General features: G+C 34.3%; 1 protein-coding gene across 1 annotated transcript in view; it reads right to left on the bottom strand.

Annotated features, from left to right (window-relative positions):
- DNAH11 (dynein axonemal heavy chain 11) overlaps window positions 1-24,168 on the bottom strand; it is a 191,623-nt gene that overhangs the window by 98,301 nt on the left and 69,154 nt on the right. The window contains 11 exon segments of the mRNA XM_087918377.1: window positions 7,222-7,387; window positions 9,449-9,653; window positions 10,443-10,616; window positions 12,025-12,156; window positions 15,624-15,774; window positions 16,826-16,974; window positions 18,661-18,788; window positions 19,745-19,877; window positions 20,890-20,967; window positions 22,972-23,166; window positions 23,735-23,827. Of these exon segments, the coding sequence (XP_087774503.1) occupies window positions 7,222-7,387; window positions 9,449-9,653; window positions 10,443-10,616; window positions 12,025-12,156; window positions 15,624-15,774; window positions 16,826-16,974; window positions 18,661-18,788; window positions 19,745-19,877; window positions 20,890-20,967; window positions 22,972-23,166; window positions 23,735-23,827 (1,604 nt within the window).

Raw genomic sequence — 24,168 nt, 5'->3', positions numbered from 1 at the left:
ACTATGAGGCACATCCTGAAAAGCAAATGGCTTTGATATTCCTAGATGCTCAAAAGGCATTTGATAATGTGAACTGGAGATTTATGTTACTACTACTGGAACAGATGGGTTTTGCCAGAAAATTTATTCAAGCAATAGAAGCCATATATCATAAGCAAACGGCAAAGGTAATGATGGAGGGAGAACTTACAGACTTTATTAATATAAGAAAAGGCACAAGACAAGGATGTCCCCTATCTCCTTTGCTATTTGTATTGACCTTGGAAGTGTTGAATAGAAATATTAGAGATGATAAAAGCATAAAAGGAATGAAAATCAAAAAGGAAGAATTCAAATTGCAAGCCTTTGTGGATGACTTAGCCTTTATTTTGGAAGACCCCTTAGAAACAGCTCCAAAGCTATTGGAAAAGATAGAGACATATGGCGAGGTGGCTGGTCTGAAAACAAATAAAGATAAAACAAAGATCTTGACAAAGAACATGCTACTAAGACAAAGAGAAGAACTGGCAAACCTGTTGAAAATCCAAGTCACGAACAAGGTCAAGTATTTGGGGATATACTTGACATCAAGATGTAGTACATTAAAAGAGAATAATTATATTAAACTTAAACAACAGATAGCCTTAGATTTGAAGAAATGGGAAAACTTACAATTGTCATTAATAGGGAGAATTTCAACAAACAAGATGAATATTTTACCCAGAATCTTATATTTGTTTCAAACAATACCAATCAGGCTCGGAAAAGACTATTTTGAGGACTTAAATAAAATTGTGCTGAAGTATATATGGCAAGGTAAAAAAGCGAGAATAAAGCTAAAGCTTTTGCAAGATGCTAGAATTAGAGGAGGTTTTGGCCTTCCTAATTGGGAGTTGTATTACCAAGCTGCAAATTTGATGTGGGTCAAGGAATGGATAACATTAAGAAAGATTAGATTGTTGACATTAGAAGGTCATGATTTGCTGTTGGGTTGGCACGCTTTCTTATGGTTTAAGGGAACTAAAACACAGGGTTACTTTAGAAGACATTATATACGGGAGTCTTTGTGGTTAAACTGGGAGAAGATAAAAAGACAATGTTATTTGAAAATTCCAGTTTGGTTATCGACTATTGAAGCATTTTCCTATCCTATAATTTATAAGAAGGAACAAACAGTTAGATATGGAGAACTATTGGATGAAAAGGGTGAACTTAAATCAATGCAAAACTTAGAGGAACAAGGTATAAAGATGAATTGGTTTTCATATGCGCAAATACGCTCAAGGTATGATGAAGATTCTAAAACAGAGGGATTTTATGATAAACAGACTGATCTAGATAAGATTTTGACAGGTACTGATGAAAAGGTGATTAAAAAATTATATGGTTATTGGGGACTTCCAGCTTGTGGTGCTTCAGTGCAGGCAGGATTCCGTGACTGTGCATGGTTTCTGCCTGTGTTCACTGCCTGAGTGCCTCGAGCCTTTTGGCTTCGGGGCTAAGCCACCTTTGTAGAAGGTGGTGAAGACTGGGGGGTTCTGGCAGGGACGAGAGACATCGCATCTCTCTTCCCTAGCCGGCTAAATCTCCCTCTCCGATGGCAACTGAACGGCGGTCTTAATGGCCGCCACTTAGAAGAGCTCAGCCGGGAAAAGGAATGTGCTGGAGGGGTTTGTGAAGAAATGAAACTGATTTTGCTGACCGGGACAAAGGAACAGTGAAAGTATCCTGGTATTTAACACCTACTAAAGACACGTTGTTCCCAGACTGAGTAAGCAGCGAATGGATATCAAAGGGAAAACTTTTTTCCTTTTCACTCTCCTTCCAAACGGAACAGCTTTGAGAGAAATTGGAAACCCGCATTGAAGGTATGCTAAATGCTAAAGACTGTGCTAATGCCAAAGGGATATGGATTTCTAAATATTTAAAGAAAATTTTTTCTTCTGCTGTGAGTGGGAAGGGAGAGGAAGAAAATTGAAGTAGAAGTTGAAAATAAGGAGCAGACTGCCTAGAATTTTAAAGAGCCATTTGAACATTAATAAGACTTCAAAAGACATATTATAATTGGAATTTTGTGATTTAATAGCAACCCCAGAAAAAGAAATGGAAGAAGGGAAAAAGTGCTAAATGAAATAGTCTATCTGGATTGTTTGGTGACATTGCATCTTTTGGGAAACTTTTTTTTTCTTTGTTTAAAAACACTTGGGTGGTTGTTTTGGGAAAAATTTTCTCCTCTTTATAATGGCACCATTTTTGGATGAATTTAAAACTGAATATCTAAAATATAAAAAGGAAGAACAAGACTGGAAAGATACCTTGGACATTCTTTTTCAATCTCTAGAAATGGCGGTGCATTCCTATGGAGAATTGATTGCGCAGCAGGATAATTGGGACAAAGAAGGAACCATTTTTGATGAACATGTGACTCTATTGGGGGAGAAGAAGGAGGAAGAGGAAAAGGAAAAAGGGATTTTAAAACCTAAAAAAAACAACCAAAAAAGATAAAAATGAGTTGAAGGGTGGATATAAGATTAGAAAACAACAGGAAGGGGGAAAGCACAAGAAGAAAAGGGAGGTGGAAAGACAAAGGGGTAAGCAGGGTAAGGAAAAGAATAAGCAAGGGAGAAAGGAAGGGGTGAGAAGTCTTAATGATGGGAAGCAAGATTTGAAGAAACAAAACTTATTTAGAGACAATGGGTAAATTTAATTGAAAAAGGGATTCTGTAAGGTACATAAGATTGTGTTATTATAGGCATTTATAGAATAAAATGTTTAAGATATAAATATATAAATAAGTATCAATAGGTACGATTAAAATGGTTTTGACAGGGGTACTACCTATATTATATATCTATAAATTTGTTTGTTATTGTCGTTCTTTCTTTTTTCTTTTTCTCTTTATATAATATATTGTGTGATTTTAGGATGTGCTAAACAGAATCCCAATACAAGTTATGTGTGATATTAAGTATTATTAGGTTAGGGGAAAGAGTTAAAGGCACCATACTCTAATTAGTGTACAGGAGAGGTTTTGTTTAAAGAGAAAAAATGAATGGATAGTTGAGAACAGACAAAGAATGTTAAGTATTATGACTTGAACTGAGATAAGTAGAATAAAATTAAGAGAGTTAAAAAAAGGAAGAAGCTATATTGAAAATGGAAAACGGTAATAAGATATGGAATGATATATAAAAGGAACATGTTTTTTGAAGAGGTGTCTGTAGGATGAGTTTTAACCCGGGATCAAGCAACTTTCAGAAAAGATGTTTATGTTTTTATGTTTTATGTCTTGTTTGTTTTTTTATTGGAAGAGAATAATGAAAATGTATAAGACAGATGGATATAAAAAATGTATACAATCTAAAGTTAAAGAGATATAATTTGAATAAATAGAAGGAAAGGAAGTAATAAAGAGAAGTTTGGGATAAGATATGAAGATGAACAGATAAGGTAAATATATATATCAAATTGTGCTTGTTTGGAAATGTGATAACTTGGAATAATTCTGTCTTTAAATAAGATGTTGTATTGGCTTTTTAAGAAAAAAAAATTATATGGTTATTTACTGGGAATTAAGCTAGAGGAAGAACAAGTTAAAGAAACTATGATTGTTTGGGGGAAGAATTTTGGATATGGGATTGATTTAGAGAAATGGCAAAAACTATGGTCGCAAAATTATGAAATGACAATGTCAACAGCTTATAAAGAAAATCTGTATAAGATGTTTTACAGGTGGCACATTCCCCCGACAAGGATAGCAAGAATGTTCAAGAATAAATCTGAAAAATGCTGGAAATGTCATCAGATACCTGGCTCATATTACCATATGTGGTGGACTTGTGAGGATGCTAGAAAATATTGGACTAAAATCCGCATGTGGTTGGAAAAAATGACAAAGAAACACATAGATTTGAAACTGGAGTTTTTTTATTGGGAATCTTACCAGATACATATAGTAAAGACTTGAAATATCTGATTGTAAATGTATTAACAGCGGCTAGGATTGTATTTGCTAAAAATTGGAAAAATGAGAAAATACCATTGCAGGAAGAAATTATCAAGAAAATATTGGAATGTGCTAAGATGAGTAGATTGACATTTGAAATTAGAGAGCAAGAGGATAAACAATTCTATAAAATTTGGGACCTTTTCTATCAATGGTTGGATGATAAAATATAATAATAGAATATTTAGAATGTTAGATTACAAGGAATATCCTTGGTTTTTCTTTTTCTTTGTTACTTGACATCATATCTATAAAGTGTTTTTAGGATAGATTTGGTATGATTATATGATTTGTTATAGAATAAACTACCTAAATTATAGTTATCTCATAAAGTATGAATGAATAAAATTATAGTCAAATGATTTTCTAATAGTGATACTAGGATATATAAGTTTGGATTGATAATATGAGTTATTATGTAATGTAACTGTAATTGAGACTACGAAATTAATGCACAAAACTGATGAACCAACCGACACACTGTTTGTATATATGTATGGGAAGAGAGCTGATGGTTTTATGTTCTGTTTGTTTTGTTTGTTTTTAAAAAATCAATAAAGTTGTTTTCAAAAAAAAAAAAAACCCAAATACACACACACACACACACACACACACACACACACACACACACACGCACGCACGCATATATAACATTTTACAGTTAGCTTTAAGCACTGGTTACACTTGTATTTTCCCATCATTGACGTATTCTACCTTGTTACAATAACTTCCTCATCCTTTTAGAGTCTTTAGTTCTCTATAAACTTTACAATTATTTGCACATCTCCCTTATTTTCTTCAACCAATCATACCAGATATTCCATATTTTGTAATAGTCACTATCTTGATTATTTTTTAACAGTTTGGTTAAACTGTCCATCTCAGCACACTCATGCATTTTTTTTAATTATCATGTCTTCTGAGGGGATGGTGGCCAATTTCCAATTTTGACCAAAGCTTATTCTGGCCACAGTTATGATATGCAGAATCAGATATTGGTCTTTTCCCCCATTTTTGGATCTATCATGCCTAATAGAAATTTTCAGGTTCAAATTTTAGTTCTTGTTTCGTTATATCTAATATCCAAGTTCTAATTTTTTGCCAAAACTTCTGTGCACATGGGCAAGTCCAGCACATGTGGAAATATGTTCCTTGGATATAGTTACACTTCCAGCAGTTAGGTGGCAAATTGGGGAACATCTTAGCTCATCACGCTGGAGGTAAATGCCAGCGACGCACCATTTTATATAGATTGTCTTTATAGAAAACTGACATAGTTAATCTATAATTTTTCTGCCAGATATGTTCCCATTGGTCTAGGTTGATATTATGGCCCACAGTCTTAGCCCAAACTATCATACAGTCTTTATCTGTTTCCCCTTTTAATTTATAGTCTAATTGGTATTTATAAATTTTACTGATCATTTTCCTTTCTTCTCCATGCCATATCTTATCTAATTCCTGTTGAATCATATGAAAACCAAATGGTTCTCTATCTTTTTTATAATGTGTTTGTATTTGTACAAAGGGCCACCATCCAATCTCAATTCCCTGGAGCTGTAGTTGGTTCCTATTTTTTAATTCTCCTTTTTTGTTTAATAAATCTCTATATCTTACAATTTTATCACAGTCCAGAACATTTGGATGTATGACTGCTTCCACTGTTGATAACCACAGTGAAACCTTAGGGTAGTGATACTTTTTTATCTTTTCCCAAGTATTTAACAGAACATTCCTCATCCAGTGCCTTTGAAAGTACGAATGTTGTTTACTCTTTCTGTCCCACATAAACGCATGCCAGCCAAGTTGGACTTGCATGTTAATAATTTCATAAGACCTAGCAATGGCTAAAGCAGGAAAATTGAAGAAAGGACAGAGGGTCTAATTCAGACTAAGACCAAAGCTTAAAAACAAATTCATACAAAACCAAAATTGAGAAGACAGCAGCAGACAGCAAATGTTGTATCTGCAAAGAAGCTGAAGACCCAGTGGACTAGTTAGCTGTTGCAAGAAGAGTACATAAACTGACTACAAACAATGTTATAACAAAGTAACAACAATGGTGCATTGAAAAATCTGGAAGAAATACTTGCCAGCATGCAGAACTGGTGGGACGACAAAGTAGACAAAGTAATAAAAAAGCTAAAGTGGTCTGGGACTTAAGAATTCAAATGGACAATACTTACTGTGTTTTCCCAAAAATAAGACTCTGTCTTATTTTCTTTTAGACTCAAAAATAAACACCAGGTCCTATTTTCAGGATATGTCTTACCTGCTTACCTTATGACCACTGCAGCCAGCCTCCATGCCCCGATATCTATTGTGTCACCACCTGACTTCTTCTGTGGCCGCTCACAGCCACTCATGGCCAGATGCCATGTGGTGTATCACACTGGTGCCGCCACTTGTGACAGGATGCCGCATGGCTCATCGTGCTGTTGCTTATGGCAGAAAGCTGTAGCACATGGCATCCTGCCACAAGTCATGGCAGTGGTGCAACCTACCATGTGGTGACCGGCTACAGAAGTTGAGCAGCAGCACAACAGGTGTAAGGATGTCAGAGGCCTGGCTACAGTGCTTCTAAGGTAAGTGGGTGCAGGGCACATGGGGGAGCTCTACCCCCTGACCTCCACCCTACCTTGATTTTTACACCTCACTCCATTTCATACAACTAGACAGTGGGACAGAGTGGGTGGGATCTTAACAAGGGCTTATTTTGGGGGTAGAGGTTTATATTAGTTGCACACATAAAAATCAAGATAGGGCTTATTTTCCTAAAGGTCTTGTTTTGGGAGAAAAATGGTATCACATAACACTTAAATCTAGTTAGTGAATATTGCAGCAGAGTAGAAGAAAAAGAACTGGAGAAGATAATAGAAGGCAAAGATTGGCAAATAGAAATAGAATAGCTAAAGAAACCAAAGTACTAGGTACTTTGTGAGTTGTAGTATATAGGTACTAGGTGTTTCAGGTGCAAACTCAAAACAACCAGAGGACTATGTACTTGAACCCCATCAGTATTGATAAAATCTGATAAATCTCCATCATTCAATTTCAAAAATTGCAAAAGGCAACTTTACTTACTGGAAAGCTTACATTTTGCAAAGATGCCTTTAACACCATGAAACAACGTCTACCTATCCAAAATCCTTGAGGAATGATAGGTTAATTAAAATACTAAATCCTGTCTAAACATCTGGCTGATTGCGCAACCAACCATAATAATAAAGACTTACCAATGTCTATAATCTATGTGCTGCCGAATTAGTGTATGAGGCTGAACTGTCCCATAAATGTCCACTTCTGGCATGTTCAGGTCATCAATAAAATAAATTAATTTTTTGTTTCCCACAGGACCATAGTTACGGCCAGCTTTTTTCTCTAAGGGTTTTTCAAGAATTCCTAAAATGTGTTATGGTGCATGATTATTTAATAATATAAAATAGATCTATAATTAAAATGCAATTATTTAATACATTTATATCTTGCTTTTCTATTAAAAATATATAGAGTAGCTTTCCAACAGGGCATTCAAGAAACATCACAAATGTTCATGAAAAAAGTGCTTCAGCCACAAAATAACCAGATAACTTAATACAAAAACAGAAGAGAACATTGTACTCAAATTAAATTACTCTTGTTAGAACAGTGCTTTCTTCATCCATTCCAGATTGGAAGTGTTTTCTGTTCATTTTATAACAGTGTATGATGTTGACTTAAAGAGAATTTGCACTGAACATAAACTGTGCTACTCATTGATTGGAACCTGTTATTTTTTCTGACTTATGTAACACAGCAGTTGTTAACTATTTAAAAGTGCATTTTCTTTTAAAAGACACTTTATTACCAGCAAAAGTTAATAATTATTTGAATCTCTTGAAGAAACATTGTCTGACATTCATTTATTACCAGTAATAAATCATTTTAAAGCATAATCATAATTTGAAATATAATTATAAAGTAAACTGAATGAATTATAAATTGTTTGCTGATTATTGGACAGAAATATCATTAAGTATTTTTCTTAAGAACAGTTAAACCTTAACATATTTAATATCCTTATTCATAATTAGTTTTTTATCTCTTCCTCCCTCACTTGCACTGACATATATATCACATATTCACAACATGTACTAAAGAATAATACACAGAACATATATGTTACTTCAGTTACCCCAAAAAATGTCTTTCATGAGCTTTATTCAGGGTTATCACTATCCTACCATAATACTAAAATTGGGTACATGAGTTTATATATACATAACATGTGTTCAATGTACTATAATAATCTTATTAAAACAGTAGACGCATCAAATGAGTTCAGTGACCTTACTGCCATATTTTAAAGTAGTCAGTCTTGAATTATAGTTCTCCAAATGGTTTTGAATGGTTTGCAATTTTATACTCCTGAAACTTTTTTTAGCTGTGCTTTTCATGTGTAATCTAAGCAATTTAAAATATTCCAGAAACATGCTTACAAGTGCATGAGTATGAGGTGTGCTATATTTTAAATTAACAAAGTGCATTAATTCTCTTCCTAGGATCTTAAAACTTTTGCTATAATTCTAAATCAGGATACTTGAAAAAGAAAGATATGTGTTTTCAATATGTTTCCTATTCATATTTGCAAATGAGAACAATTTGAACAAAGTAAATATGGTTGCAATCCAGCACCAGCATTTTATGTGACAGAACGATCACGTCCATGTCCATTTTGAAAACAGCTCCCTGTAGCCAGTCCTTCTACTGATAAAAAATATGACTTATATAATAAGCAGATAACATATCATTATATCCTTGAGCTCTACATAGGACTATATTAAATTATAAATGTTTAGATGTTGCAACTAAGGCAAAGATGACATGTAGAAGAATGGAAGCCTGGTGATGACTGCCATTTGTTTATCATGCAGAATTTAAATTGATGACATTAAACTTCAAATTATTTAGGATGTCTGAAGATGTCTCCACTGTCTTTCTAACCTAGAGTTCTGTAGAGGGTTTCTCACCACTGGCTCCAGAACTGTGGAATGTAGTTTCTCAGCTTTTTGCCACCATTCTTCCTTTCTTAGAAGACCAGCCAAAATATAACCTCTAATTTTGATTTGCCCTTATGAATGGTTTTTAACAAATATTTTTATTAGTGATTATTAGTTGCCTTGAATCTTCACACTGAGTCGAAAGGTACAGTATCAGTCAGAACAAACATTCTGAAAGAGTATTACAAAGAAGGAAGGGATGAGATGAAGGATACAGTATAATATACTTGGTTGCTGAATAATTTTTACATGCAGGATTTTTTTTGTTGTTGTTAAGGGAAGTCAAACAGAAAGGGTGAAAAGGAAAGGGCACTCAGATCAAAAGAGGTAAGAAGTAAATGCAAGGTCAGTAATAAAGAGCTCGGATGATTATACACTAATGCTCAAAGGGAAAGCCTGAACAATAACAATAGAGCCGGCTTACTTTGTAATGTTGCTGAACTGGTGTAATAGTTGAATGGAACTTTTGAGACCAGAAAATCTTTTGAAAGGGTGGCCAGGCATTTCCCAATAAGCAATGTTTTGCCTACCCCAGCATTTCCAACCAGCATCACTGGCTTGCTTTTTTCCAATAGCAGCTCCACAAAATATTTAAGACATGTGGTTTCAGATGTGTGAACAAGCTCTGCCTAAAATACACACACAAATACACAAACCAGTGCAGGTAGTCAGCATATTGATGTTAATATGCTACTGAAATCTATTTACATTTTTAAATATCACTTACTACAGAGTGCAGAGTCAATGATTATGTATGTTTGTGCAATGTAAAAGTTTTAGCATTTCTGATTATTTGTAAAGATCTGAATAATTTTTGATTATTTGTAAAGATAGGGGCACGGTGGCTCAGTGGCTATGACACTGAGCTTGTTGATCGAAAGGTTGGCAGCGGTTCGAATCCCTAGTGCCACGTAATGGGGTGAGTTCCCATTACTCGTCCCAGCTCTTGCCAACCTAGCAGTTTGAAAACACATGAAAAATGTAAGTAAAAACTAGGGACCACCTTTGGTGGGAAGGTAACAGCGTTCTGTGTGCCTTTGGCATTTAGTCATGCCGGCCACATGACCATGGAGACGTCTGTATGTGTTTTTTCTCTTTTCTACTTTCACTCACATAAAGAAATTAGAAACTTTGCTTTAGGTCACTGAAATGTAGTTCCATGAGCTTCTTTCACGATATCCTTTGTAAAGAAATGGAACTATTAAATGTTCTCACCATATCAATTGAATTGGTTTCCATTAGTTTCTTTTCCCTGTTATTAGATGTAAAACATATAAAAGCAGCCCTAATGTGTACTGCACACAGATTTTAAAAGAAGCATGCTTTTAGGAAAAAAAAATGAAAACAACAAAGATAAAACCTCAAAGTCCCTACATTCATCTCTTATTATTTATTAACAAGAAAACAAATTAAAATACCTGAAAGGGTGTTTCTGGATCCATGACAAAACTGCTAATTTTATCATTCCAAGAGAAAAATTTCTTAGTTTTGGGATCAAGATAATAGTCAAATATTGTACCATGAGAAGGAAACTTCACAGATTTCATCTCCTTAAACCACCATTGGCTAAATTCAGCTCGGTAACTGTAAAGCTAAAAAATATTGATTTTGTTATCTAACTGTATATATGATACTGTACAATCATTTAGCTATTAAGTGTACATTGCCTGGGAACATACATCAATATTGTGAAATAATTTAAATTGCATTTTATCAAACATTTTCATTGCTTCAAAATAGGACAATATTTCTACTGGGGAGCGTTTCTTTAGATGATTTTATTCTTAAAATCTAAACTAGTTACCAAACAATCTAAACCTGTATGTGGGTTTTCTTAAATTCCATTTTCTCATTATTTTACTAATTATGAATATTTTTGAAGGGAATAAGAAAAAAAATCATTGAATAGATCTAACCTAACAATTTTTGGAAATTATTTTGATTTATGTGATGCACAGCATACATATTTGATTACATCTGTGTTTTTTCATTTTCAGTAAAAAAGTTCCTGCAGATGGTCCAGGTAGTCCTCAAGTTACAACAGTTCACTTAAGTAGTCATTCAAAGTTACAATAGCCCTTTAAAAAGTGACATGGCCATTTTTCTCACTTACAACTGTTGTATCATCTCCATGATCACGTGATCAAAATTCAGATGCTTGGCAACTGACTCATATTTATGATAGTTGCAGTGCCCCAGGGTCATGTGATCACCTTTGTGAACTTCTGACAAGCGAAGTTGATGGGAAAATCAGATTCACTTACAACTATGTAACTAATTTAATAACTGCAGTGGTTCACTTATCAATTGTGGCAACAACAACAAAAGATCCTAACATGGAGCAAAACTCATGTAACAACTGTCTTGCTTAGCAACAGAAATTGTGGGCTCAATTGTGATCATAAGTCAAGGACTATATACCGCAACTCACAACTTTCTACCTAAACACCTATGTTAGCTCTATGGGACACGCCAGATCCAAAGGAAACAAGGTGTTTTAGACCATATACAGCTGCAAAGGTGTCAGCTTGCATTTCCTTCAAATAGCTGTAGGTATTACACACACCCTCTTTTTTCCTTCAAAGCTAACATGATGTATAAGGACCTAATCTGTGTTATTTCTTATAGTATACTGATGTATCTCTGATGCCAGTTTATCTTTGTTCAGTTTATTTATAAACAACTTGTGCCACTTATGACCTTTATTGTGTAATTTATTTCTCTTCAACTTCCAGCCAAAATATATGAAAAATATAAGAGCCAATTCAATTCTTTTTAGTCTTTCTTGAAGGATCATGATCCACTCTGAAATTGGTAATATTATTTATGACATGGAGACTGCCTCTAACATCAATAAGACATTTAATCCATCCTCTTTTACTGACTCTGTTGGCTGTATTTTTATTGCACAGGTGAAAGACCATATACAACAGTTTGCTTACCTGAACAGCCCCCCCCCCCACCAAATTTGGAATTTAAACAAGTTGATTTTTGACATACCTGGTCTTGAAATAGAGCCCCACCAAATGCCCACACACAGGCGAAGGCAAAATATGTTTCATATAGGTCTCTAGGTCCATCAGGGGACATATTTTCAGAGGTCAATAAACAGTCAAGGAGAGTACAAAGAGTCTACACACACAAAAAAGGAAACAAGCCAGAGGAAAATTCAAAAGATGGAGACATATATTTTGTGTGGATTGAGCCACTCAGAACTGTTATAGCTGATAAGGCAAGCACAAGTAAATAGCATATAAACAAAGAAATTATACCATAAGAAAGTAGATTATTGAGCTTAATTACATGCAATATTCAAATTAATTTCATGCAAAACATATTAAACTTTTTCTTTTCCTCTCAGCGTGAAGGAATGAAAAGCAAAGAGATAATGAGAATAACAGCATAAAGATCCGGACACTATACTGTTATATGCAACCTGTGGCCTTGAACCTTTCTGGGATTACATCACTGGATTCAATAGTAATTTGCCAGTTTTCTGCAGTAGTCCTTTTTCCAAAACACAAATGTATGTGTTATACTTTAAGCAGGATAACTCGGTTTTGAGTTTAAAATGCCAAACCCCAAGATACTGGGAGTCACTGTGTAAATTGAGCAGCTACATTAATTTGTTTATGTAAATAAATAAACATTTTACATGCAAAATTCCAGTTTTCCACTTTCTAATAATTTATTCTTTCATAATGATAATGAAGCTGTCAGAGCCCTTTTTATAAAATGAAGTCTGTCTTTAAAAAAAAATCCTGTTTATGTTCAGAGAACATTAAACACCTCCAAAACGGGGAGGGGGGATTCTTTACACCTAATGAGCACCAACAGAAAAGAGGTTGCATGACTGAATGCAGGAGCTTTTTTAAAATAGTCAGGTAAATCATTCTCTGGCAATTGGTTCCATAACTGTATAATTATATTATTCTATTGTAATACTACATACACCATAATAAGAGTTTTTTTCCCCGTACAGTCTGAAATAAGTATACACGGTTGCTACTATACATCATAGATTGAAATGGATTATCTCAATCCCTATCAGTCAGGACAGAAACAGCATTGGTTGCACTTTTGGATGATATCTGGTGGGAGTGGGATTGGGATAGTTTATCCATCCTTGCTCTACTTGATCTCTTGGCCGATACCATCGACTATGATATTCTCCTGGAGTGGCTTCGGGGGATATGCTATCCTGGTTCACTTCCTTCCTCAGCAGCTGCTTGGAGTAAGTGTTGGTAGGAAGGGAGAGATCCAGCCCTTTCCCACTGCTTTGCGGGGTGCTACAGGGCTTGGTACTCTTTCTACTCCTGTTCAACATTTATATTAATCCTCTGAGTAAGATCATCCATCACCATGGACTGAGGTATCACCAATAACCCTCTTGCACTGTGTGGAGGCTGTTAGGGGTTGGATTGAAACTAAACCCTGGTAAGACCGAGTGGCTCTGGGTTTGGGGTTCGTTGGCTCAGGGAGAATTGCCATCTTTGGTCCTGGATGGGTAGCACTATCTCAAATAGACCCTGTGCATAATCTGGAGGTTCTCCTGGACTCACAGCTCATGCTCAAAGAGGAGGTGATGGTTGTGGCCAGGAGGTCCTTCGTGCAACTGTGGGTTGTGCACCAGTTACACCCTTTCCTGGACAAACAATCCCTACTCACAGTCACCCATGCCTTAGTCACTTCCCATCTTGACTATCACAATGTGCTCTACATGGGGCTGCCCTTGAAAAGCACACGGAGGCTCCAGTTAGTGCAAAATGCAGTGGCCCGCATGGTTTTGTGCAGACCCTGGTGTGCACATGTATCACCTCTCCTGCGGGAGCTGCATTGGCTGCCGATTTGCTTCCAGGTACAATTCAAGGTGTTAGTTGTCACCTTTAAATCCCTTCATGGCTTGGGACCAGATTATCTGAGGGACTGTCTCTTGCCTGCTACATCTACCTGACCCATCAGAACAGGGAGGCAGGGAATGTTGCGGGTCTCATCCCTGAGGGAGATACACCTGGTGGGACCCAGAAGAAGGGCCTTCTCTGTGATGGCTCCCTCTCTCTGGAACATCATCCGCTCCGAGATTAGAACAGCTCCCACTCTAATACTCTTCTGGAAAGTGCTGAAGATCTGGTTCTGCCAGAAGACCTGGGGAACCCAAAGAGGGGTGGAACCCATTAAATGGCTTATGTGATCTGCTGTCACTGGGCTGGGAGGTGGGGGATGATTTTATTATATTAATTTATTTAATTCTTCTTACTAGTTTTTCTATGTTAAATCTGGTTTTATACCTTGTAAGATGCCTTGAATCACCATGGACAAATAGGTAGCAATATAAATCCAATAAATACATACATACATACATACATACATACATACATACATACATACACAAATATATAAAATAGATAACATGATTTATGTCATTCTGCCTTTCAGAGAATTCCCAGAGCATTATACAAAAGGATAATAAAAATATTGCTTTATTAAACAACAAATCCCCATAACTAAATAAAATCAACTATCTTAAAAGAAATGCACTCTTTGTCCTGCAAACCAGAGGTGGTATTTGGCAGGTTCTGATCAGTTCTGGAGAACCGGTAGCAGAAATTTTGAGTAGGTCGGAGAACCGGAAAATCCCACCTCTGACTGGAGATTTTACAGTATCCTTCCCCTGCCATGCCCACCAAGCCACGCCCACAGAACCGGTATTTAAAAAAAATTGAATCCCACCACTGCTTCAAATTGCCTAATGAACAGACATATTTACTAAAAACAATGGGATCAAATGTATTACCCTTGACAGAATGGTAATTGGTGGCACTGCCACTGAGATGATTTACTCCTGACTCCCAGACTATAAACTGCATCTCAGCTAGGCCCTCACAGATCATGAGTGGAAATGAACTGGAGGAATATTTGCCAACTGAAGCTTGCCTTTAATACCATCTATACATCTTAGGACACATTAGAATAAAAGACAAACCCTATATTTCACCCTTTTTCTAGTGCTTCCTCAGCTTGAGAATTAATTATTCATGATATCCCACCTTATCTGGATTCAGTTTTAATTTTCTAGCCCTCGTACCATTCATTAATTCCTAAAGAGAGTTATTGATGATTTAAAGGATTTCCTTAGATTCAAGACACTATAGCTTAAATTTCTGGATTACCATTCCAAGGGCTTTATGTAAGATGTCATCAGAGGAGGAAGTCAAGAACCTGGCAGACCCACATAGCCTTGATATTTATATGAGTGTTGCCAAAGAGAAACCTCTTATAGTCATTTTGGAGAGGTAGTAATGATGTAGGATATAAATTTTATAACCAGAAGGCACTTGGACAGGTGGATATCATGATGGGCACATTTTTATTTAGAATGAAAAAAAAAATCCATTTTCAACCTGTTTGATTCTAAACTTTTATAATTTCCCATCAAAAGATATTTTACACATGCGTACAATATGGTTTTACTGCAAATTTTCTATAACCATTAGGATAGGATAGTTCTCAATAAAAAGTACTTCCCTACTTGTAAATAATTTTATTACTTAACTATGAATCACTTCATTAATTAAATCTGATACAGTGAAAAATCATACCTGCACAATGCTATTCTCAGATATTGGAATTATAGTTTTAAAGTTTGTTCTGAGTTGATCCAAACATGGAGGAACATATTTATCAAAGAGAATAGTCAAATTTGCTTTTTCAGATTGATCTGTCCTTGATTCTATCCAGCTTGCAACATATCTGGAAAAGAAAACCCAGTGATTTCTCCCAAGATACATGTGTTACTATACAGAGGCTATCAACCATTTTCCATATTAGGAAGGTAGAAGGACATTTCTTCATATGTATTATTGATAAATGCATATGACAGATATTAATATTATCTATACTAACCGAATACTACCTGGTTCTTAAAGCATTTCTGGTAATCCCTATCAGAATACTTTAAGTCTAAGCACTAAGTATTCACATGTGTCTTTTGGATGTTGTTCAATGTCTTTCTGACTTAATTCTTAAAACAATGATTTAAATTGAAAAAAAGTTTTTGGAAAATTGGCATGCTGCAAAACAAATTGCATACTCTAGAATTATACGTATGTAAAGGAATATTTACATGTAGGTCTTATTGGTTATTCCTGAGAAAAACAAAACAATGGCTCCAAAGGATACATTGTTCATTTGCCCAAAAACAGGGCAAAATTCATCCAAGAATTAGAATCTTGGAAGGTTAGAGAGAATAGTTGCAAGTTTCCTCACATTCAGCAAAGGAACAATTCTGTGAATATATAAACTCTTCTATGGCTGCAATTTTATTAAGTATCCCTGACATGGTCTGAACATTTCAGATATCTCAAGTCTGCCATTGAGTTTTTAGCAATCAGACAATATTGAATAAATTTCTGATTTTCAATAATACTGGAGTATGTTTTAAAGAGAATCATAGGCAGCACAATACATGTAAATGAATGCATATAATTTAGTCTGTTGAAATATTAATGACCTGGTTTTCAAATAAAAAGCTTTAAGCAGTAGCAGCTTATGTCAATAATTTTATAATTATAATTATTTTATAATATATAAAATATATTTTATATATTTTACAATATACAATAACAATTATAATATATAATAACAATAATGTTGATCAGAGAAGCAGAAATAGGTCATAAAGAAGAAACCCCCAAAAGCAATTTGGATAACGATTGCCTTGGTTTATTATCTGGTGACATTGCATATTTCACATTAAAATGAAAAGCTCTTATGCAAGAATTAGTTAGTAAAGATTACGTACGGATTCCAACCAAGATCCTGTGGATTCACATACAAAATTCCTGCTCTTGACACTGTAGCAGGGGTGGCTGTTTTCAAATGGTGTATCTCAAATAGCAGTCTCATTGATGGTGTCAAAGGAATCCGTTCATTGCTGGCAAGTGTCAGCACCTACGAGTGTGTAGAGTAGAGTAATGTTACCCTCACAATAGAACCCACTGCATTCATTTTTATAGTAATCTAAAAATCTGTTTCTGATTTATTTTATATTGCTCAGTTCATGTCTGAGGATCCATTAATAAATCCAATACATTGTGAGTTCATAAATCCCAATCAATTACAAGAATGCTATCAAATTCTTAGGGAAGAATATAACAGAAGTTCAAGTTTAAGGTTAAATATTTGAAAAAACAGAATTAGTTGTACATGATGTGTAATCATTTTATTTAAAAGATTGTCAATCTCTACATAGAAAAAAAAATAATTTACATAAAATATATTGTCTCTACACATATAGATATATACCAGCAATAGACAACTAGTGTTGTTCAGATGTTCTTCAGATCACTTAGAATTTCTTGTGTTTCGTTATACTGGTTAAAATCACTAGGAACTAAAGTAGTAAACCTCTGGTGTATTTCTGACAACAGATTCTTGATCTTTGCAAAAGGATTGATTTTCAAGAGAACTTCCAGAGGAGAAAAAAATGATAGATTGAAGATGGCTCTGCAAAAAAGCAGAACAATGTATTGTCTGAGCCAATGAGTAACCTCACCCCTTTCCTAAGAGGTCTGTAGGGGGCGTGCATAAGCGCACCAACGTGCCTACCGTCCCTGTCCTATTGTTTCTTTCATTTTTCTTATTATATGTACCCATTTCGTGTATTCATAACTATGTATATACTTATACCTATTATCTTGTAAGCGATTGACAAATAAAATAAATATCATAAAAATAAATATCATAAAACTCATCTCTTGGAATTTTTCCAGATAAATAGTGGGAAGATTACCCACAGGTGCTCTGGACAGTTGCGGAGTTACGGACAGTATGAGGACATTTCCCTAACCCTTTTCAGACTTTTGCTGATACTTTTGCTGAAATGATGTTTTATGGATTTATTTATTGGTAAGAGATGATATACAGGATAAAAAGATCATTAGCTGTTAGTTGAAAGAATTTTTTGCTTACATATCTTGAGTGAAGGTTGCAAGTCATTTCGTTATATATTTCTTTTCTTTTTCTTTACTACATCCATACTTTTTCTTTCTATTCTATATCTGTTTTTGTTTTCTTTTGCATTTTTCTTTCTATTCTTCTTTTAGTTTGTATTACTTTTTAGAATTGCAATTATAATCTTTAATACAATTATTTTTTAAAACAAGGATAGATTTCTAAGTCATAGAAAATCTTGCATTCCTACCAGTTCAACATATTAGAAGAGGATTTGGATATATATACATCTTCATTCCCTTTCCTTTTCTGACTAGTACCAGTATTGGGATATAATTTAATTGCAGAAATTAATGTTAATAAGCTTAATTAACAAGTTCAGTTTCCAGCACCGGGCTCATAAAGCTCGGGGTTGTTTTACCTCAGTTTAGTTTTTATTCAATGCAGAATAAGAAGCATAATATCTTAGTTTATTGGTTTTTTTTAAAAAATGCAATTACTCAAGTGTAATGAGAAACCATTATCAACAAATATTTCTAACTGGCTCTTCTGGTACATCACAGAAAAGAACTAGTATATTTTAATGAATCTCAATCACATATAGAAACCATTTAATGTGTGGGGGTAATAAAAGAAAATAAACGCTAAAGAAAAAAAAATGAAAATGCATTTTCTTATGCTCACCTTGTTATCATCCATAACAGTATTGAGCGATTCAATCCACATAGGATCTATGTCTCCATCTAAGACAATCCATTTTGGCCAATTATGGCTCATATTTGCTTGTTCTCTCAAGAGAGAGGAAAAGAGTCCTGAGAAATGCGTATAAATAGATTTTGATAATAATGTTTAAATGACAAAAAGCAAAAGTTTCTTTCTCAGATGCAAAAGAATCTGAAAATGTGTATAACTGTTTTCATGCATGCACATGAGTGTTACTAAAGTTTGTTTTAAATGTATACTTTATTTGGAGCAAGATCAACAATTGTAATCCTGGATGTCTAGGTTAAGTAATTCTACAGTGGCTAAGATAAAATTATATTGCCTGTCTAGTTGTGTATCACAATATAATTAGCATTGATTATATTAGCGCAAGATTAGATTAGCATGCAGATACATCCAGGTAAAACGGACACCAAGGAAAGAACATATGGGGTATGCAGAAGGTATCAGATAAGAAATCTAATGATCTACATACAAAGAAAAAACATTTCAGACATTTGAAAGACAATATTTTCCTATATGAAGTATTCAATAATATGCAATTTCAGATGCACCATCTAAAAGAGAATTTTTATCTGTAGCATCATTGATAGCATCATTTATAAATGGAATATAGTAACAGTTTTTTCTAGGCTGAAGTTTGTTTTACATAATATTTTCCTTAGTTTTTATTTCTATTCATTTATTGATAAAATTAAAAACTAGCAAATAAAAAAACAGAATGTCATGGAGTAAAGTTTTTTAGCATGCTACTTATATAAGTACACAAAAGTAATATGATTTTTCTTTACAGAGAAACAAAATATAAGCATAGTCTCTATTGATCTGTGGTAGGAAATAGAAATTTTAGAAATCTGTATTCTGATATTTATCCTGGGTAGTTTGAACATGTATGTCCTGACAGAATTTGGGGTGAATTTTTACCCAACACATCATACTGGCTAACAATTAAGAGGAGCTGGGATCCAACACAACTAGAGAACACCAAATTGGGGGAGCTGGTATAAAAATCACAATAATAACTATTGTAAAGTTTTTCACTTGCCATCTTTCCATTCTCTTGTAGCATGATGTATGAACCCAAAGAGCTCATCAGTAGTCACAGCCTTAGGGTTCAAATCATTCCAAACAGGCTTCTGCTTCATGATCATATAAGTCTTATTCAGGGTTTTCAGAATCTGTTAAATAAAAGAAAAAGAAAAGTGAACCTTAATTTTTGGGGGAAAGTGTTTTTTTAATATAAATATGAGCATTTCTATAAAATCTCTAGTATAGTGCTTTGATCTTTGCACGGTATTTCAGAGGCTGATTTTTTAAGGACTTCAAGAGATATTCTAGAAGTCTTCAAGAGAAAACTTTTCCCCACAAATCTAAAATTGTAGAATTATTAATTCTATACCTTCTAGTTTACTCATGATTGTTTTTTATTCACATCTGCCAAAATTATTTCTGTTCACATTTTAAAAGCGGTTCAATAATTTGCAAGGTTAGAAATAACAATGGGGTAAAAACAATTATGCATGTTAGTTTCACTTTGAGAATAAGCAAGAATAATGGGGAAATGACAAACATAAAGAGAATTGTTTTTCAGAAAAATCAAAGAGAACCCATAAATTAAAATTTAGTAAACTTTCACTTCCCCTAAAAAGTAACCCTAAATTGTTAATATCCTTGATCTTCCTTTCTATTTTTCATTAATTAATTAATTAATTAATTGGCTGCTCATTCACCTTGTAACTGTGAATAGCAGACTACCATCTAAAAATAAATACAGTTACAAATGGCAATTAAAACATGCAGTCTATGCTCAAATAATTATGAAAACAATTTAAAACAGGCTTATTGAACCTTCTAGTTCAATACATGAGGCAAGAGCTAGATCTTCAATGCCTTACAAAGAACAACTCGTAAGAGCTCTTGAATCAAAAGATGTTAGAAGGATCCACCCCCAAAGAAACACTTTTTTATTTGATTTTTCCCTAGATAGCCTGAATCCCAAAAGGAAAAAAAAGAATTATTTCCTTATCAGGGTTAGCTTCATCATAACTATATTTAACACTGGAATTTCATATTAATGCAAAAATATGGATGGACATAGCTGATGTGAAAGCAAGTGATGTTTTCCAATTTACCTGGAAAATAATATTTTCAATGAAATAATAGTTGAAATTAGGAAGGATATACTTGTACCTTGCTTTTTCCTGTTCCTGCATTTCCCACTACAAAGACAGAATGACGCACCGCCAGCAATTCCTCGAGCTGAACAACCTGCCATAATAATAATATTAATAATAGTAATAATAATAGCAGCAGCAGCAACAACAACAACAACAAAACATTGGCATGGCTTAAGAGAGGAACCCTCAAGAAAGAAATGGAAGGTTTAATACTTCCTGCTCCAGAACAAGCGCTATAAACTAATGCCATGAAAGCAAAGATACAAAAATCCACTGACAATTCAAACTGCCTACTTTGCAATGACAAAGTTGAAACGGTTTCATGCTTAATATGTGACTGCAGCAAAATCGCACAAACAGACTACAAAGCTAGACATGATCAAGTTGCTAAATTAATCCACTGGTCACTGTGTAAAAAATATGCTCTACCTGTATCTGAAAAGTCATGGGAACATAAAGTGGAAAAAATTGTCGAAAATGAAATGGTTAAGATCTTGTGGGACTTTCAAATACAGATGGATCACCATTTGGAACACAACATGCCAGATATTATGGTAGTTGAGGGCCAAAGCATATGATTTATTGATATCACTGTACCAGGAGACACCAGAGTCAAAGAAAAAGAACTGGAAAAATCATGAAATATCGCGACCTGGCTATCAAAACTACACAGTTATGGATGAAACATTTAACAGTGATACCCATTGTCATTGGGACACTTGGTACTACATCCAAGAATTTTACAAAACACATCAAGAAATTGCAGCTTTCTGCAATAACACCAGCAGAACTGCAAAAATCTGTGCTATTCAGAACATCGTACATTTTAAGAAAATACTTCGTTAACACCTAGGATGCTGGCAGTAACCCGTATCAACCATCAGCACCAGTCAATTATATTTGTGATGCATTTTTAAATGTTCAGTTGACTGAGTTTCATGTTTAATGGATAAAATAGATGATGATGATGATGATGATGATGATGATGATGATGATGATAATAATAATAATAATAATAATAATAATAATAATAATAATAATATGCCTAAGGAGTCTTTCTCCCGCATCAACCAAGAAGACATTAATTTTTCTTCCTTTAGTAAACCATGCCCTTAGTAAACCATTCTCCTTTGTACTCAGGAAATGAAAATGTTGCTTTGTACAAATAATGGTCCAAGATCCCTCAATAAAGTACAGTACCAATTAGCTTCAATGGCTAATGAAGTCATCAAAATGTTTTATGATTTTAATTGTTAATAAATTTGTACACTGGCCAGAATTACACTTCATGAGATAGGATAAATAAATAAATGAAATTAAAGGCAAAACAAATAAATTTGAATTTGAAGAGCTGCTATAAAAATGTGAGATTAAATGAGAGCCACGCCTAGCAATACCAGTCTCCTGGGATTCCTGTAGCTTTGTTTTTACTGACTTAATGGAAAGAAGATGAATCCTAGGTCAATTGTAGTAGTGGCCAAACTACTGCATTTTGGGTACTTTCTACAGTATAATGTGGTTGCTATCCCATTGGGCTTTCAAAAGCCAGATCTAAATTGGATGATAATTTTGCTGCTTCACTTTTATTGTTGATACTTACCTATTCATACTACAGCCAAAGTTGATTGTCTTTATATATATTGGGGAAAGAGTTTTAATGTGGATAAACATTCTCCTATATCAGAAATTCATTCTGCTTTTTTCTTTTTTTCTCCTCAAGCAAGAGAACAAAGCAGACAACTGACAATCCTTAATGAAGTAATATTTCCATGTTTGTACTGTATTAAAGTTAACACTGGTAGTTAAGTACCAGCAGTACTAAATTATTTAAAAACAAACAGAATAGGGGCAGGAATTGCATTTCTATGACAAATTGGTGCATGTGAGACATTTTATGATAATATGCTTATACTATAATTAACACTGAATTACTAATATACAGTACTGCTAGTGAAAGACTAACATTTTAAGGGTACTATGAGAATGCATTAAGGTCAATAAGGATAACTTCATACTCAGCATAACCTGTCTGCAATTATTGAGATTTAATTTTTTTACAGACTGTAATTAAAAGCAATGGTTTTTTTTTTTTTACTTTCAGAATGAAGGTCTCCTCAGGCTGTAAGTGAAGCTCCAGGGTAGATTGTTTAACCATCTGTTCAAATTGCAAGTCCCTCTTCCTTGGAACATCCAGAGCTGGAAAGAGGTCACTAATTAAGCCCATGAAAATGGGGATATCATCTGTCACTATCCTAGGCAAATTGAAGTCCCTCAAGGCTCGCATAAGTATCTGGAAAAGGCAGTAAACATTATTGTACTTAGAAAGCTTCTGATCAATTTCATGGTCAAATATACTTTGAAGAAAAAGGCTGTTTAAAATCCGATTAAAGGGAAATTGTGATTCAATCTGTTGTAAGAAGTAGTATGTGTATGCATGTGTAAGAATCTCAGCAGTTATACTGCAACTCCCTAAGGAGGAGGCAGCATATTCCAGTGAGGGGCTAAATACAGTATGGGGGAGGGAGAAAAATGCTCAGGGTAGCCACACCCTAGAGGTGCATCTATTAGGGTTATAGGTTATAACTTTAGTCTAGTGAGATTCTGCCTATTAGATGTAACAAATACAGAATTGGACTAGACTGGATTTCACCATGTTATCTTTTGGGCACCGTGGATGTTATTATCAAAGACAAACTGAAAGGCTAATCTGGTGTTGTCTCTTATGTGTAGGGAAAATAATTCCCTGTCAGGATAGCCATAGCAAAACGCCTGTGTGGGAATTTGCAAACTTCAGTGCCAACATGCTTGGATTTGGGGAAGTAGTTTTGCGAAGTATATCTTTGCATCATGTTGCATACCTGGTCTTCAGGTCTAGTCTTATCTCCTCGCTTCAGAGACCCAGCAACTACCAAGACAGATTTAATAGCCCGAAGACCCCAATCATAATGATCCTATGATGAGATATATTCAGGAAATGTTAAAAAATCATTTTCCAAATCTACTAACTTGTTCATAATATATGTTTAAAAACTAGAAAATAAGTTATATTAGTCTTTTTTGAAAGCATACATTTCTATACCAGTGGTCTATGATAGGATAAAATTTTGAAATAAAATATTTAGTTATTCAGATCTAAACTGATTCAGATTAATCAATAAAATAATCAGGTATAATAAAATATTTAAAAATAGTTATAATGATAAATATAGATAATCTGGTAGCAGGAAGGAAAATGCATATTTAGTGATTCATATATTAACTGCTGCTAGAATTGTATTTGCACAAAGTTGGC

Source organism: Pseudonaja textilis, chromosome Z, assembly GCF_049901715.1.
Source record: "Pseudonaja textilis isolate UNSWEBS1 chromosome Z, rPseTex1.2, whole genome shotgun sequence".
Taxonomy (NCBI): Eukaryota; Metazoa; Chordata; class Lepidosauria; order Squamata; family Elapidae; genus Pseudonaja; species Pseudonaja textilis.
Note: the sequence above shows the minus strand (reverse complement) of the source record. Positions and strands in the feature narration are given on the sequence as shown.